Source organism: Hyperoodon ampullatus (assembly GCF_949752795.1).
Source record: "Hyperoodon ampullatus genome assembly, chromosome: 11".
Classification (NCBI taxonomy): Eukaryota; Metazoa; Chordata; class Mammalia; order Artiodactyla; family Ziphiidae; genus Hyperoodon; species Hyperoodon ampullatus.
The window spans coordinates 56,371,354-56,387,309 of NC_136924.1; the positions used below are offsets into that span (position 1 = coordinate 56,371,354).

General features: G+C 40.3%; 1 protein-coding gene across 2 annotated transcripts in view; it reads left to right on the forward strand.

Annotated features, from left to right (window-relative positions):
* The window catches only part of DIP2B (disco interacting protein 2 homolog B), a gene marked incomplete at its 5' end in the record, with an annotated part of 237,572 nt that overhangs the window by 137,128 nt on the left and 84,488 nt on the right, over positions 1-15,956 (forward strand). For both annotated transcript variants that reach the window (XM_079714089.1, XM_079714088.1), the window contains one exon: positions 7,354-7,482. In XM_079714089.1, coding sequence (XP_079570215.1) covers positions 7,354-7,482 — 129 coding nt within the window. The remainder of the gene's footprint in view (positions 1-7,353; positions 7,483-15,956) is intronic.

Consider the following 15,956-nt stretch of genomic DNA (forward strand, 5'->3'; position numbering starts at 1 on the left):
CTCATCTTAGAGGAAATGCTTTCAGTTTTTCACCATTGAGGACGATGTTGGCTGTGGTTTTGTCATATATGGCCTTTATTACGTTGAGGTAGGTTCCCTCTGTGCCTACTTTCCGGAGAGTTTCTATCATAAATGGGTGTTGAATTTTGTTGAAAGCTTTTTCTGAGTCTATTGAGATGATCATATGGTTTTTCTCCTTCAATTTGTTAATATGGTTTATCACATTGATTAATTTGCGTATATTGAGGAATCCTTGCATTCCTGGGATAAACCCCACATGATCATGGTGTATGATCCTTTTAATGTGCTGTTGGATTCTGTTTGCTAGTATTTTGTTGAGGATTTTTGCATCTATGTTCGTCAGTGCTATTGGCCTGTAGTTTTCTTTTTTTGTGACATCTTTGTCTGGGTTTGGTATCACAGTGGCCTCATAGAATGAGTTTGGGAGTGTTCCTCCCTCTGCTATGTTTTGGAAGAGTTTGGGAAGGATGGGTGTTAGCTCTTCTCTAAATGTTTGATAGAATTCGCCTGTGAATCCCTCTGGTTCTGGACTTTTGTTTGTTGGAAGATTTTTAATCACAGTGTCAATTTCAGTGCTTGTGGTTGGTTTTTTTATATTTTCTGTTTCTTCCTGGTTCAGTCTCAGGAAGTTGTGCTTTTCTAAGAATTTGTCCAGTTCTTCCAGGTTGTCCATTTTATTGGCATGTAATTGTTTGTAGTAATCTCTCAGGATCCTTTGTATTTATGCAGTGTCAGTTGTTACTTCTCCTTTTTCATTTCTAATTCTATTGACTTGAGTTGTCTCCCTTTTTTTCTTGATGGGTCTGGCTAGTGGTTTATCAATTTTGTTTATCTTCTCAAAGAATCAGCTTTTAGTTTTATTGATCTTAGCTGTTGTTTCCTTCACTTCTTTTTCATTTATTTCTGATCTGATCTTTATGATTTCCTTCCTTCTGCTAACTTTGGGGTTTTTTTGTTCCTCTTTCTCTAATTGCTTCAGGTGTAAGTTTAGGTTGTTTATTTGAGATTTTTCTTGTTTCTTGAGGTAGTATTATATTGCTATAAATGTCCCTCTTAGAACTGCTTTTGCTGCATCCCATAGGTTTTGGGTCGTTATGTTTTCATTGTCATTTGTTTCTAGGTATTTTTTTATTTCCTTTTTGATTTCTTCAGTGATCTCTTGGTTATGTAGTAGCGTATTGTTTAGCCTCCATGTGTTTGTATTTTTTACAGATCTTTTCCTGTAATTGATATCTAGTCTCATAGCATTGTGGTTGGAAAAGATACTTTATACGATTTCCATTTTCTTAAATTTACCAAGGCTTGATTTGTGACCCAAGATATGATCTATCCTGGAGAATGTTCCATGAGCACTTGAGAAGAAAGTGTATTCTGTTGTTTTTGGATGGAATGTCCTATAAATATTAATTAAGTCCATCTTGTTTAATGTATCATTTAAAGCTTGTGTTTCCTTATTTATTTTCATTTTCGATGATCGGTCCATTGATGAAAGTGGGGTGTTAAAGTCCCCTACTATGATTGTGTTACTGTCGATTTCTCCTTTTATGGCTATTAGCATTTGCCTTTTGTACTGAGGTGCTCCTATGTTGGGTGCATAAATATTTAGAATTGTTATATCTTCTTGGATTAATCCCTTGATCATTATGTAGTGTCCTTCTTTGTCTCTTGTAATAGTCTTTATTTTAAAGTCTTTTTTGTGTGATATGAGAATTGCTACTCCAGCTTTCTTTTGATTTCCATTTGCACAGAATATCTTTTTCCATCCCCTTTCAGTCTGTATGTGTCCCTAGGTCTGAAGTGGGTCTCTTGTAGACAGCATATATACGGGTCTTGTTTTTGTACCTGTTCAGCTAGTCTGCATCTTTTAGTGGGAGCATTTAATCCATTTACATTTAAGGTAATTATCGACATGTATGTTCCTATTACCATTTTCTTAATTGTTTTGGCTTTGTTATTGTAGGTGTTTTCCTTCTCTTGTGTCTCCTGCCTAGAGAAGTTCCTTTAGCATTTGTTGTAAAGCTGGTTTGGTGGTGCTGAACTCTTTCAGCTTTTGCTTGTCTGTAAAGGTTTTAATTTCTCCATCAAATCTGAATGAGATCCTTGCTGGGTAAAGTAATCTTGGTTGTAGGTTTTTCTCTTTCATCACTCTCAATATGTCCAGCTACTCCCTTCTGTCTTGCAGTTTCTGCTGAAGGATCAGCTGTTCACCTTATGAGGATTCCCTTGTATGTTATTTGTTGCTTTTCCCTTGCTGCTTTTTATATTTTTTCTTTGTATTTAATTATTGATAGTTTGATTAATATGTGTCTTGGCATGTTTCTCCTTGGATTTATCCTGTATGGGACTCTGTGTGTCCTGGACTTGATTGACTCTCTCCTTTCCCATATTAGGGATGTTTTCAACTATAATCTCTTCAAATATTTTCTCTGTCCCTTTTTTTTCTCTTCTTTTTCTGGGACACCTATAATTCGAATGTTGGTGCATTTAATGTTGTCCCAGAGGTCTCTGAGACTGTCCTCAATTCTTTTCATTCTTTTTTCTTTATTCTGCTCTGCGGTAGTTATTTCCACTATTTTATCTTCCAGGTCACTTATCCGTTCTTCTGCCTTAGTTATTCTGCTATTGATATCCTTCTAGAGAATTTTTAATTCCATTTATTGTGTTGTTCATCATTGTTTGTTTGCTCTTTAGTTCTTCTGGGTCATTGTTAAACGTTGCTTGTATTTTCTCCATTCTGTTTCCAAGATTTTGAATCATCTTTACTATCATTACTCTGAATTCTTTTTCAGGTAGACTGCCTATTTCCTCTTCATTTGTTTGGTCTGGTGGGTGTTTATTTTGCTCCTTCATCTGCTGTGTATTTCTCTGTCTTCTCATTTTGCTTAACTTACTGTGTTTGGGGTCTCCTTTTTGCAGGCTGCAGGTTCATAGTTCCCTTTGTTTTTGGTGTCTGCCCCCAGTGGGTAAGGTTGGTTCAGTGGGTTGTGTAGGCTTCCTTGTGGAGGGGACTGGTGCCTGTGTTCTGGTGGATGAGGCTGGATCTTGTCTTTCTGGTAGGCAGGACCACGTCCAGTGATGTGTTTTGGGGTGTCTGTGAACTTACTATGGTTTTAGGCAACCTCTCTGCAAATGAGTGGGGTTGTGTTCCTGTCTTGCTAGTTGTTTGGCATAGGGTATCCAGCAGTGTAGCTTGCTGGTCGTTTAGTGGAGCTGGGTCTTAGCGTTGAGATTGAGATCTCTGGGAGAGCTTTCACCATTTGATACTGTGTGGGGCTGGGAGGTCTCTGGTGGACCAATGTCCTGAACTCGCCTCTCCCACCTCAGAGGCACAGACCTGACACCTGGCTGGAGCACCAAGAGCCTGGCATCCACATGGCTCAGAAGAAAAGGGAGGGAGGAAGGAAGGAAGGCGGGGAGGGAGGGAGGGAGGGAAGAAAGAATAAAATAAAGTTATTAAAATAAAAAATATATTATGAAAAATAAAAAAGTAGGGCTTCCCTGGTGGCGCAGTAGTTGAGCGTCCACCTGCCAATGCAGTGGACGTGGGTTCGTGCCCCGGTCTGGGAGGATCCCACATGCCGCGGAGCGGCTGGGCCTGTGAGCCATGGCCGCTGGGCCTACGCGTCCAGAGCCTGTGCTCTGCAACGGGAGAGGCCACAGCAGTGACGGGCCCGCATACCGCAAAAAAATAAATAAATAAAATAAAAAAGTAATTCAAAAAAATAAAGAAGAGAGCAACCAAACGAAAAAACAAATCCACCAGTGATAACAAGTGCTAAAAACTATAGTAAAAAACAAACAAAAAAAACCGGACAGACAGAACCCTAGGACAAATGGTAAAGGCAAAGCTATACAGACAAAATCACAGAAAGAAGCATACACATACACACTCACAAAAGGAGAAAAAGGAAAAATATATATATTTAAAAAAAAGGAAGAGAGCAACCAAATCAATAAACAAATCTACCAATGATAATAAGCTCTATATACTAAACTAAGATAAACATAAAACCAGAAACAGATGCAGAAAGCAAACCCCAAGTCTACAGTTGTTCCCAAAGTCCACCCCCTCAATTTTGCGATGATTCGTTGTCTATTCAGGTATTCCACAGATGCAGGGTACATCAGGTTGACTGTGGAGATTTAATCCACTGCTCCTGAGGCTGCTGGGAGAGATTTCCCTTTCTCTTCTTTGTTCGCACAGCTCCTGCGGTTCAGCTTTGGATTTGGCCCCACCTCTGCGTGTAGGTTGTCTGAGGGCGTCTGTTCTTCGCTCAGACTGGATGGAGTTAAAGTAGCAGCTGATTAGGGGGCTCTGGCTCACTCAGGCCGGGGGAGGGAGGGGTACAGAATGTGGGGTGAGCCTGAGGCGGCAGAGGCCAGAGTGACGTTGCAACAGCCTGACGCACGCTGTGCGTTCTCCTGGGGAAGTTGTCCCTGGATCACGGGACCCTGGCAGTGGCAGCTGCACAGGCTCCGGGAGGGGAGGTGTGGATAGTGATCTGTGCTCGCACACAGGCTTCTTGGTGGCGGCAGCAGCAGTCTTAGCGTTTCATGCCCGTCTCTGGTGTCCGCACTGGTAGCCGCGGCTCACGCCCGTCTCCGGAGCTCATTTAGGCGGTGCTCTGAATCCCCTCTCCTCGCGCATCCCGAAAGCATGGTCTCTTGCCTCTTAGGCAGGTCCAGACATTTTCTCGGACTCCCTCCCAGCTAGCTGTGGCACTCTAGCCCCTCAGGCTGTGTTCGCACAGCCAACCCCAGTCCTCTCTCTGCGATCCGACCGAAGCCCGGGCCTCAGCTCCCAGCCCCGCCCGCCCCGGCGGGCGAGCAGACAAGCCTCTCGGGTGGTGAGTGCCGGTCAGCACCGATCTTCTGTGCAGCAATCTCTCTGCTTTGCCCTCCGCACCCCTGTGGCTGCGCTCTCCTCCACGGCTTCGAAGCTTGCCCCCTCCACCACCCGCAGTCTCCACCCGCGAAGGGACTTCCTAGTGTGTGGAAACTTTTCCTCCTTCACAGCTCCCTCCCAGAGGTGCAAGTCCTGTCCCTATTCTTATGTCTCTTTTTTTTCTTTTTTCTTTTGCCCTACCCAGGTACGTGGGGAGTTTCTTGCCTTTTGGGAGGTCTGAGGTCTTCTGCCAGCGTTCAGTAGGTGTTCTGTAGGAGCTGTTCCTCATGTAGATGTATTTTTTATGTATTTGTGGGGAGGAAGGTGATCTCCACGTCTTACTCCTCCCCAATCTTGAAGCTATCTCTCTAGCTTTTATTATTATAGACCAGGGGCTGGAAAGCTTTTTCTTTAAAGGGCCAGACAGTAAATATTTTAGACTTTGAGGACCATACAGTCTCTGTCACAACTACTCAACTCTGCCTTTACAGAGTGAAAGCAGCCATAGGCTAACAGATGCATGTGGCTGTGTTCTGATAAAACTGTTTATAAGAAGAGACATGGGCTATATAGTTTGTTGACCCGTGTTCTAGAGAAATAAGACTTAACAAATGAAACAAGGTATGAATATATCAAGAATCAGTACAGGTCTTCTGGGAAATGGATTATCAATAGGATTTAGGTTGGTTAAAAACTTCCATTTATAACCCCAGACATTACACTTAAAAGTCTCAGTGTTGAAATTGTTCTGCTCAGATATTTTATAATAAAAATCTCAGCTACTAGGAACCATCAAAAATAAACATTTCTAGATCCATAAAAGCACTTTAATAGAGAGCACCCTAAAATATACTATTCCCTGCCTTCTTAAAAACAGTATATAAAAAATAATCTTTTTTTAAAAAAGGAAACCTTTTTTATTACATCTTCTGACTTTGTGGGTCAGGAATTTGGGCAGGGCTCAGATGGGTGATTCTTATGCTCCACATGGTGTCAACTGGGGTCAGTCACTAAGTACTTTTCAGCTGGTCTGTAAGGTCCAAGATCGCTTCAATAACATGTCTGGTGTTTTGGCAGAGGCAGATGGAAGGCTGGGCTCAGCTGGGACTGTGGACTAGAGCTCCTACACCTGGCTTCTCTAGCATGCTAACCATTTTTTAAAATTGGTATGACTTTGTCGTTAAATATCTCAGTTCCTGTAGTACTGTGATTCCATCAGCCTTCGCTGAGGTTTGTGGGGCTGTTGCTTGCACTCCCCAGACCACTGTCTTTCAGTCTGCTTTTTTCTTTTTGGGTTTCATAAGCCGATTCTTAGCTGTGGTCTGGAGCAATGCATTTGCTGGGTAGGTGAAATCTTCCTATAGTGGGCACTTAATTTGCCGTGTGAAGGTACCCTCCTGGGCACAGCTAAATGATACTTAAGAAACTTAAAATACTCCTTAAAGAAGAAGCAAATTCCTGCAGTATGCGACAACATGGATGAACCTGGAGGACATGATACTGAGTGAATTAAGCCAGTCATAGAAGGACAAATACTGTATGATTCCACTTATATGAGGAATCTAAAATAGTCAAACTCATAGAAGCAGAGAGTAGAATGGTGGTTGCCAGGGGTTTGGGAGTGGGGGAGATGGGGAGTTGCTACTCAGTGGGTAAAAAGTTTTAGTTACGCAGGATGAATAAGTTCTGGAGATCTGCTGCACAACATCATTGCCTATAGTTTACAATGCTGTATTGTACACTTAACAGTTTGTTAAAAGATTATATCTCATGTTAAATATTCTTACCACAATTTAAAAAAATATGACTTAGGAGCTAACACCATTTGAAAAAAAAGACAGTAAAATATCAGAACTTAAAGTGTTTTTCTTCTGCTTATTTTACTGCTTATTTTCTCTTCCCCATATTCTTGATAAAACAGTAAATGTTGGGAGGACAGAATACGGGGACAGGCCAGGGACTAGAAAGGGATAAGTTCAATGGTGATTCCAGTTGGAAGAGGGGCTAGTAAGACTTGACTTGAAGGTGTGTTTGCACAATAACCACCCTAGTTTTGTTTTAATGATGTTTACTTGGAGTAACTTATGAGGGAGAGGCTAAAGCTCCCCAAGCTATGCTTTGTACAACTATGCAGGATTAGGGGGTCATGTACACGCCACCCCATCTGCCATTCTCCCACTTGACCAGTCCTTGGAGTCTCTGGAATGGCCTTTTCATTTACTTATATTTCCCATCGCCTGTTGACAGTTACAGCTCCAAGATGATATTTTTTTAGCCTGGATGCCTTTGTATCTTTTTAACATTTATACTAAATAAAGCTCTCTGACCCTTTAGTGGAGATGGGGTAATAGTACCTACCTCAAAGTTTGTGGAAATGCTGCAAAGTGCTCAGAAAACATCAGCTAATATTGTCATCTGATAACCATCTTCCAAACTTCCTGTTTCAGAAACTGATTCAGCAGTACAGAAAGAACATAGAAACCAGACACCTGCTCCATCTGCAGCTCAAACTTCCGCTCCTTCTAAGTACCACCGAAGTCGATCTGGGGGAGCCAGGGATGAACGATACCGATCGGGTGAGAGGGAACAGATAATTACCAGTGGAACAGTTTTTACTAACTGTAGTGTGAACTGTATATCCTGAGATATATGTTTGTTTTATTTTTTTTCCCTTGAAGTGCCAACAGGTGTATATTAACTAGTACCTGTTACGTGCCAGGTGTAGTAGATCCTCTTATTTGCTGGGGATACAGCCCCAAATAAGACATTTCTGCCCAAGGGCAGAAGAGGAGCCAGGCAAGTACAAAGGCACTGTGAATAAATAAGAAGGCAGAGGGCTAGGGTCTTATGGGATGGGACTGGGAGAACTCAGTAGGCTCTGTTTGAAGAGACATGTCCTTCTGTGTTTGCCAGAGCTGTTGATTAGTCTCTTGACTGAGGGAGCTGGACCAAAAACTCAACAGTGAAATTTCAGATTGGTAAATTCTTAAACTTTATTTCTTCTCACCCAGGAAAAACCCATGGGAAAGGAAAAGGTGATGTGCTGTGGCTGGCAGTGGGGGCATGCTCCTGCCACACCATGTCCAGCACTGAGGAGCAAAAATGAATCATAGACCCTCAGGGGGCCATGTGGCATAGTGAGCTCATCCCATGCCCACCTACTGTCCCCTGCACTAGGATAGTCTCCGCAGCATGTTTATTGTTTTAAGAACTAGCAGAATTAAGCCAGAAGACTAACTGGAATGTTATTTTACTTTCTCCAGATTTTTGTCTCCCTTATACCAGCCAAGGTTACCTTATCCTTTTCTTGCATTGAAAAACAGGGTGTATATCAACCCTCTCAGAAACTGCTTTAGAGGAAATGAGGAAAAGGACATGGTTATTTTGTGAGCTGATATTATTAGATATATATTTTCACACACTGGAAGGAAGGAAGGAATGAGAAGTGTTCAATCAGAAAGATAGAGGTTGCATGCCACAACAGAATTTCCCCTTGTACCAAACCTGGTGTTGAGTGATCAGAGGAGGCTTTCTCAGAGAATACATCTGAACGATGTCATGGCAGCCAGACAGAGTTAGGGAAATAGCATCAGAGAGTAAACCTGAAAGTAGTTCATTATGACTGAAACTCAGAAAGCAAGGGCCCAGAACGAGGTGGGAGATGAGGCTAGAAAGATGATCAGAGACCAAATCCTGAGGAATCTTGAATACTGTTGAAGGATTCTCAGCAGAGCAGTTAACGCAGATTTGTAATCTGTTCTACTAACTTGCGCCAGCTGCACAGGGCCTAACATACATAAGAGGTAAATAAATATTTTGGAGAAAGGAAGGGAAAAAAGTAGTATTAGTTAAGGAATGGATTAGAGGGAAGTAAGGCTAGATTTGGAAAAACATATCAGGAGCTCCTGTTTGTCACCAAGACCCCAGCCCGATTTCCCAGCACCTGGTGTTGCTTTTAGAGGCTGGGGCTCAGGTGCTGCAGCAGCAGCAGGTTCTAACCAGTCCAGAAGGGCTCTGGCCTGTACAGCTCTCATCCCTGGCCTTCTGGGAAGATTTTTGTTTTTTGTTTTAACTTTGACTTTCTCTTTGGTTTTACAGCAGATAACAAAAGGATTAGTAAGGAACCCCAAAGAGGATTCTCTACACTCTATGTCCAAGCTGATCACATAGAGAAAAAAGGCCTTAGCCAGCTGATTCAATAGTGTGAAACTTTGATGTACACCTACCAAAACCCAACTATCCTTTTTTCTTTAATATCCTTATTTATTTGTTTGTTTGTTTGTTTGTTAATGGCTGCTGCGTGCAGGCTTTCTCTAGTTGTGGTGAGCGGGGGCTACTCTTTGTTGCAGTGTGCGGGCTTCTCATTGTGGTGGCTTCTCTCTTGCGGAGCACGGACTCTAGGCATGCGGGCTTCAGTAGTTGTGACTCGCGGGCTCTAGAGCACGGGCTCAGTAGTTGTGACGCACAGGCTTAGTTGCTCCATGGCATGTGGGATCTTCCCAGACCAGGGATCGAACCCGTGTTCCCTGCATTGGCAGGCGGATTCTTTTTTTTTTTTTTTTTTTTTTGCGGTACGTGGGCCTCTCACTGCTGTGGCCTCTCCCGCTGCAGAGCACAGGCTCCGGACGCGCAGGCTCAGCGGCCATGGCTCACTGGCCCAGCCGCTCCGCGGCATGTGGGATCCTCCCAGACCGGGGCACGAACCCATGTCCCCTGCATCGGCAGGCGGACTCCCAACCACCACGCCACCAGGGAAGCCCCGGCAGGCGGATTCTTAACCACTGTGCCACCAGGGAAGCCCCAACTATCTTTCATACCAATTCTTTCAGATTTACCCCCAATATTAGAAAGTATAGTCTGTGAATCAAACACTGGTTAGCGGATTCTTAACCACTGTGCCACCAGGGAAGCCCCAACTATCTTCCATACCAATTCTTTCAGATTTACCCCCAATATTAGAAAGTATAGTCTGTGAATCAAACACTGGTTAGCAGACTGTGGTTAGGTGCAGGGGTATTGAAGAGGGTTTAATAGTTGGGTCTCGGATATTTGTCTCACTAGGACTTTTTTTTTTTTAATTAATTTTATTTATTTATTTTTGCTGTGTTGGGTCTTCGTTTCTGTGCGAGGGCTATCTCTAGTTGTGGCAAGCAGGGGCCACTCTTCATCGTGGTGTGCCGGCCTCTCACTATCGTGGCCTCTCTTGTTGCGGAGCACAGGCTCCAGATGCGCAGGCTCAGTAGTTGTGGCTCACGGGCCTAGTTGCTCCGTGGCATGTGGGATCTTCCCAGACCAGGGCTCGAACTCATGTCCCCTGCATTAGCAGGCAGATTCTCAACCACTGCACCACCAGGGAAGCCCGGGACCTTTTTTTTTTTTTTTTTTTTTTTTTAGGGTAGTAGGAAGAAGAAGGCCAGAGAGGAGGTAAAGTAGGGAACAGAGGTGATTTTAAAACCCTGAAGATATTGAAAGTTATGAGAGTTCTACAATACTGTCATGAGAGGGGGACATGAAAGAGGAGGCCTGCAAGCATGAATTTTGGCTAAAAATCACATTTTTCCATGTTAGGATGTGCCCAGCTAAATAACAAAGCAAAGCTGAGCACACGCCGAGAATTCTGGCTTCGGTGAGTAAGAAGAAACCAACAGTAGCCGCAGAAGTAGAGCAAATAAGTTGTAGAAATCTATGGGACTGGAACTTCGCCTCTTTGCCACTCCATTCATAGGAAGGGTTACATTTACATGTCACATGCAAAAATAGCTTAAGAATGGAGGGTATGTTTTGAAGAAATTACAAGCATTCAGATTAAAGTGATGGGTACACAGAAAGGATTTAATATTGATTTCAGTGAGTGTAACTTGAAAATCCTCTCTTATTTGGTGGAGGCTTATTAATACCTACAACATTTCAACTAATCATAATCAAATCTAAATAGACTTAGTGTTTCATGTTTCAGACATGGTGTAAAGAGCTTTTATTTATTCAGAGTTTAGATTATCTGCCCTTATTCTGTTCTTTGTGCTTAGCCAAGAGGGTCTGACATTTCAAATACACTAATTTAGTACCTCCTTTACCTGCCCATCAAAGCATGATACACACATGTGTTATGGTCACAAGTGTAGAAAATACAGTCAGTGCCTGAGATGGAAAGTCGCTCTGACAACTTCTTTAATGTTAATCTTTTGAGCAATTAGCCACCTCAAACAAAACAACAAAAACAAAGGACTTTAAAGGAGCAGTTGTATCACCTTATTCAGCTCAAACGTTAGTGCTGGAAAATGAAACCCCGCTTTCTGGTGCTCCTGGCAGAGATGTCCAAAGTCAGCCGCGTCTGGGGACTGAACTTCGGAAGTGATTTCTCTATCAAAGATCAAGATGAATTGTATACTGCTGAATGAGTCAAATCCAGTTACAAGAGCTGCCTGTTCTTATCGATAAAGAGGCTTTGCTAACACAGGAACTGTGAACATCTCCTTTTGACACACGTGTATGGGCCAGGGCTTCTCATGTTAGGAAATAAATGGGTGGTTTGATTTGTTCTGTGGTCTATGCTAAGAATCCTTATGGCAGAGAAGGACATGCTCTGTAATTATTACTTATCCAGATATCATGGGCCTTCTAAAGCTTGACTAATGTGAACAAGTCCCTAGTTTTCGCAGGTTTGCTCTCACATGTTTCATGTCTCGTGCAGCAGTACTTTTGACTAAAAAGTATGAGCATTTAATGTGCCGTCTTTCTGTTGAGAAAGTGCTTTTTCTCAGTATAAGCATTTATTCATTGGTTTTCTAAGACAGCTAAGAACCATAGTTTCATCTAATATAAGAAGGACACTTTTCACATTCTAGCATACCTGAAAGCAGGATATCTTTTAAACATTTTTTTTTTTGGCTGTGCCATGTGTGTTGTGGGATCTTAGTTCCCTGACCAGGGATTGAACCTGGGCCCTCAGCAGTGAGAGCACGGAGTCCTAACCACTGGACCACCAGGGAATTCCCTCAGGATATCTTTTTTTTAATCCTGGAAGATATCTTTTATATAAGGTGGCATCATAGATTCAGTAAAATGACAATCTTGATTCAACTTAAGAAAACCTCAGGGGCACTAAAATAGTATAATAAATATAAATGCAGTATAAAATTATTTCATTTCAGAGGCAAAAGTACATTGGTACTGTGGCCTTAAAAGTAACAGCACAACAGTTTGGCACTATCTTTTAAACTTTAAGTATTCATACACTTTGACCCAGAAATTCTCCTTCTAGGAATTTGCACCTACGTATGTACACAAAAATATATATATACGAAAATGTTTGTTATCGTATTGTTCATAATAAATACAATGATTAAATAAGTTATAGTAGGTCCACACAATGGAATTCTGTGAAAGCTAGTTTAAAACTTCTGTGAAGGCTCGTGGAAAAACAATGAGGTTATTAGATTTATTTGTGCAGATATGGAGAGATGTACAAAATACATTTTTAAGTAATAAATACAAGACAGTATGTAGCATATGATCTAAATTTTGTAAATATTAATACTAAGAATTACATATATTATTATGTACGCAGATACAGAAATCTGGAAAAATATATACCAAACTATTGAGGTGGGATTATTTCTGGGAAGTGATGGGTCTAGGGAAAATTTTCACTGCAACATTATATGTGTTTAGGTCCTTCCCCAATATGTATATTATTTTTTTCCAGGATTTTTGTAGTGGTAGTAAAATACAAAATGCATATAACAAAATTTATGTATATTAATTTTAAACAAAAAATAACAAAGATTGTTTTCTTTTTTTAAATCGAGGTATAATTGACATATAACAAGCCATTAGTTTCAGGTATATACCATAATGACTTAATATTTGTATGTATTGTGAAGTGATCACCACAATAGGTTTCATTAACATCTGTCGCCTTTCATAGTTACAAAAATTTCTTTTTCTTGTGATGACAACTTTTAAGACGTTCTCTTTTAGCAACTTTCAAATGTGCAATACTTATTTATTTTATAACTGGAAGTTTGGAAAAGATAGTTTTTAAGGTGATATCCCTGGATAAAATATTTAAAGCCTTACATCAGTTGTTCTTAGTGATTTTTACTCTAAGTGTGGATTCTTCTGACTTAATTCTGAGAGCTAAATGCAACAATAACTACCTCTGTCACCTTGAGAACTTTCTTTCTCTGTGCAAATATGATCTCTGATATGATGACATTTGCCAAGGTGGCTGCCACTGGCACACCAGGACCATTTTATTTCTTTAGCAATACACTTCCTCATACCAAGGAAGATAAATTGAGTTCAGTTCAGTTAAGCAAGCATTTATTATAGACCTCCTATGAGTTGAGCACAGTTTAGATGCTAGAGAAACACAGGACTCCTTTCTTAAACACAGAAATCCTTTATGCAAGGTAGAGCCAGCGTAGAAGAGGGGGTGACAGGGGAAGGAGCCCCTGGGCACCAGGCACTGTCAACAGCAGGCTTCGTGGAGGTGGTGAAGTCCGAGCCATTTTGAAGAATGAATAACTGTTTGCTATATAGATATTCCAGGCTAAAGAGACATAATTTGTAAAGGTAGGGGAATGTGAAATGCAAAATTAAAATTTCACTGCTCCTCCCCACCAGCAGATAGAGTAGTGCCAGAATTAATGTGATATCCTAATGTTCCAGAAGTTAATAGTTGCTGCCTCTGCCATAATTAAAGATGTGAAAGTGATCAGTACCTTAGAAATTGGTAAAAATTGCATGAGTACTAATTGGCTTACAGGTAACTCCTTGAACTCTACTTCTCTACTTAAATGACTCAACCTGCCCACACATCTGCCTTTCAATCTGTCCTCATCTATCTGCCTGTCTGTCTGTCTATAGTAGTGTCCTAGCAGGTAAGGGCACTTGGTGTCTGTTCTGCCCCTGGTCCTTAACGCCCAGCTGTGCCACTTATGTACCATGTCTTAACCACTTCATAACAACAAGCCAAGGATAGGAGCAGCTACTTAAAAAATGTAAAAATAACATTTTCCACTTAACTTTTTGGGAAAGATGACAAAACATGGCCCAGTATTGTCCACAGATGTGGGGAAATGAACATTCTCTCACCTCATTGGTAGAAGTGTTATTTCTTTTATTACTAATGAGGCTGGACATTTTAGAATATGTTTATTTTCCATTTGTGCTGCCTCTGTAAACTACCTGTCCATTGCCTATGCCTATTTTTTTCTAAGTTGGGTTCTTTTTTTTTCTTATTTATTTGCAAGAGTTTTTCTAATCCTAGGGATGCTAACATTTAAATTTACTAGAGGTATTAACCAACACAAATAGACAAGATAAATCAATTAGAGGTGTAAGAATTAGAAAAGAAGTGAAGCTGCATTTGCAGTTGGTATGATAATTCATTTAAAAAACCCAGGAGAATTGATGACAGAATTAATTTAATGAAATAATTTAGTCAAGTAGCAAGATCTGAAACTAGTATAGAAACTGGTAGCCTTCATATATGCAAACAATAACTGGTCAAAAGATATAATGGTAGAGCAAACCTCATTTACAAAAGCAATAAAGAAGATAAGACGTATTTAGGAATAAACTTCAGGACTGTGTAAAATCTTTATAAAGGAAACTTTAAAACACCCTGAATGACACAAAGTAGACATGATAAATGGAAAGGCATCCCTTGTTCTTAGATAGGATGATTCAACACCACAAAGATGTTAGGACTCCAAAAATTAGTTTATACGTTTAATCCAATTCCAATAAAAACACTATGAAATTTATTTGTAGAGCTAGAAAAGAAATTTTTGAAGTTCATTTGGAACAATAAACACATAAGGATAGCTAGGAAACACTGAGAAAGAAAGCCTACAAGATATTAAAACATACTCCAAAGACTGTATAATTAAAACAGTGTGGTGTGGCATACAAATTGGCAGACAGACCATTGGAATAGAATAACAAGTTCAGAAATAGACCAAAGTACATCTGGGATTTATTATATGATAAAGATAGCATTGTGAATCACTTGGGTGAAAAAGTACTTTTTAGTAAACGATGCTAGGACAACTGGAAAAAGTTGAAGTAAATCCATACCTCACACCATATACAAGCAAAAACTTCAAATGGATCAGAGATCTACACATAAAAAAGAAACCATATAAGTACCTAAAGAAAATATTAGTCAATATTTTAATAATCTAAGCTTATGGAAAGCCTATGAGAAGGCTTTCTGAGACTCAAAACCGAGATGTGATACAACGACACAAAAATTTTTTTACTGAAGTAAAAACATATAACATAAATTTACCCTCTTAAAATTTTTAAGTGTACATTATATTGTTAACCATATGCACATTGTTGTACAACAGCTCTTTAGTACCTTTTCATCTTGCATGACCGAAACTTTATACCCATTGATCAACAACTCTGTTTCTCCCTCCCACAGCCAACCACCATTCTACTTCCAACACCTATGAATTTGAGTACTTTAGATACTTCTTATAAGTTGTATATATTTGTTTTTGTGTGTGTGTGTGACTAGCTTATTTCACTTAGCATGTCAATGTTGTAGCATATGACAGGATTTTCTTCTTTTTTAAAGCAGAGTAATATTCTATTGTATGTATATACCACATTTTCTTTATTCATTCATCCACTCATGAACATTTAGGTTGCTTCCACATCTTGGCTATTGTGAATATGCTGCAATAAACATGGTTGTGCAAATATCTCTTCAAGACCCTGCTTTCAGTTCTTTTGGATATATACCCCAAAAGTAGGATTGTTTTGGGTAGTTCTATTTTTAATTTTTTTGTGGAACCTCCATACTGTTTTCCATAGCAACTGTAACATTACAGTCGCACCAAGAGTGCACAAAGGTTCCAATTTCTCCACCTCCCTGCCAACATTTGTGATTTTCTTTTTTTTTTTTTTTAAGTGGCCATTTTGTCTTTGGAGAAATATCTGGTCAAGTCCCTTGCCCATTTAAAATTGGGTTATTTGAGATTTTGTTGTTGTTTTTGAGTTGTAGGAGTTCTTTATATATTGTACTTATTAA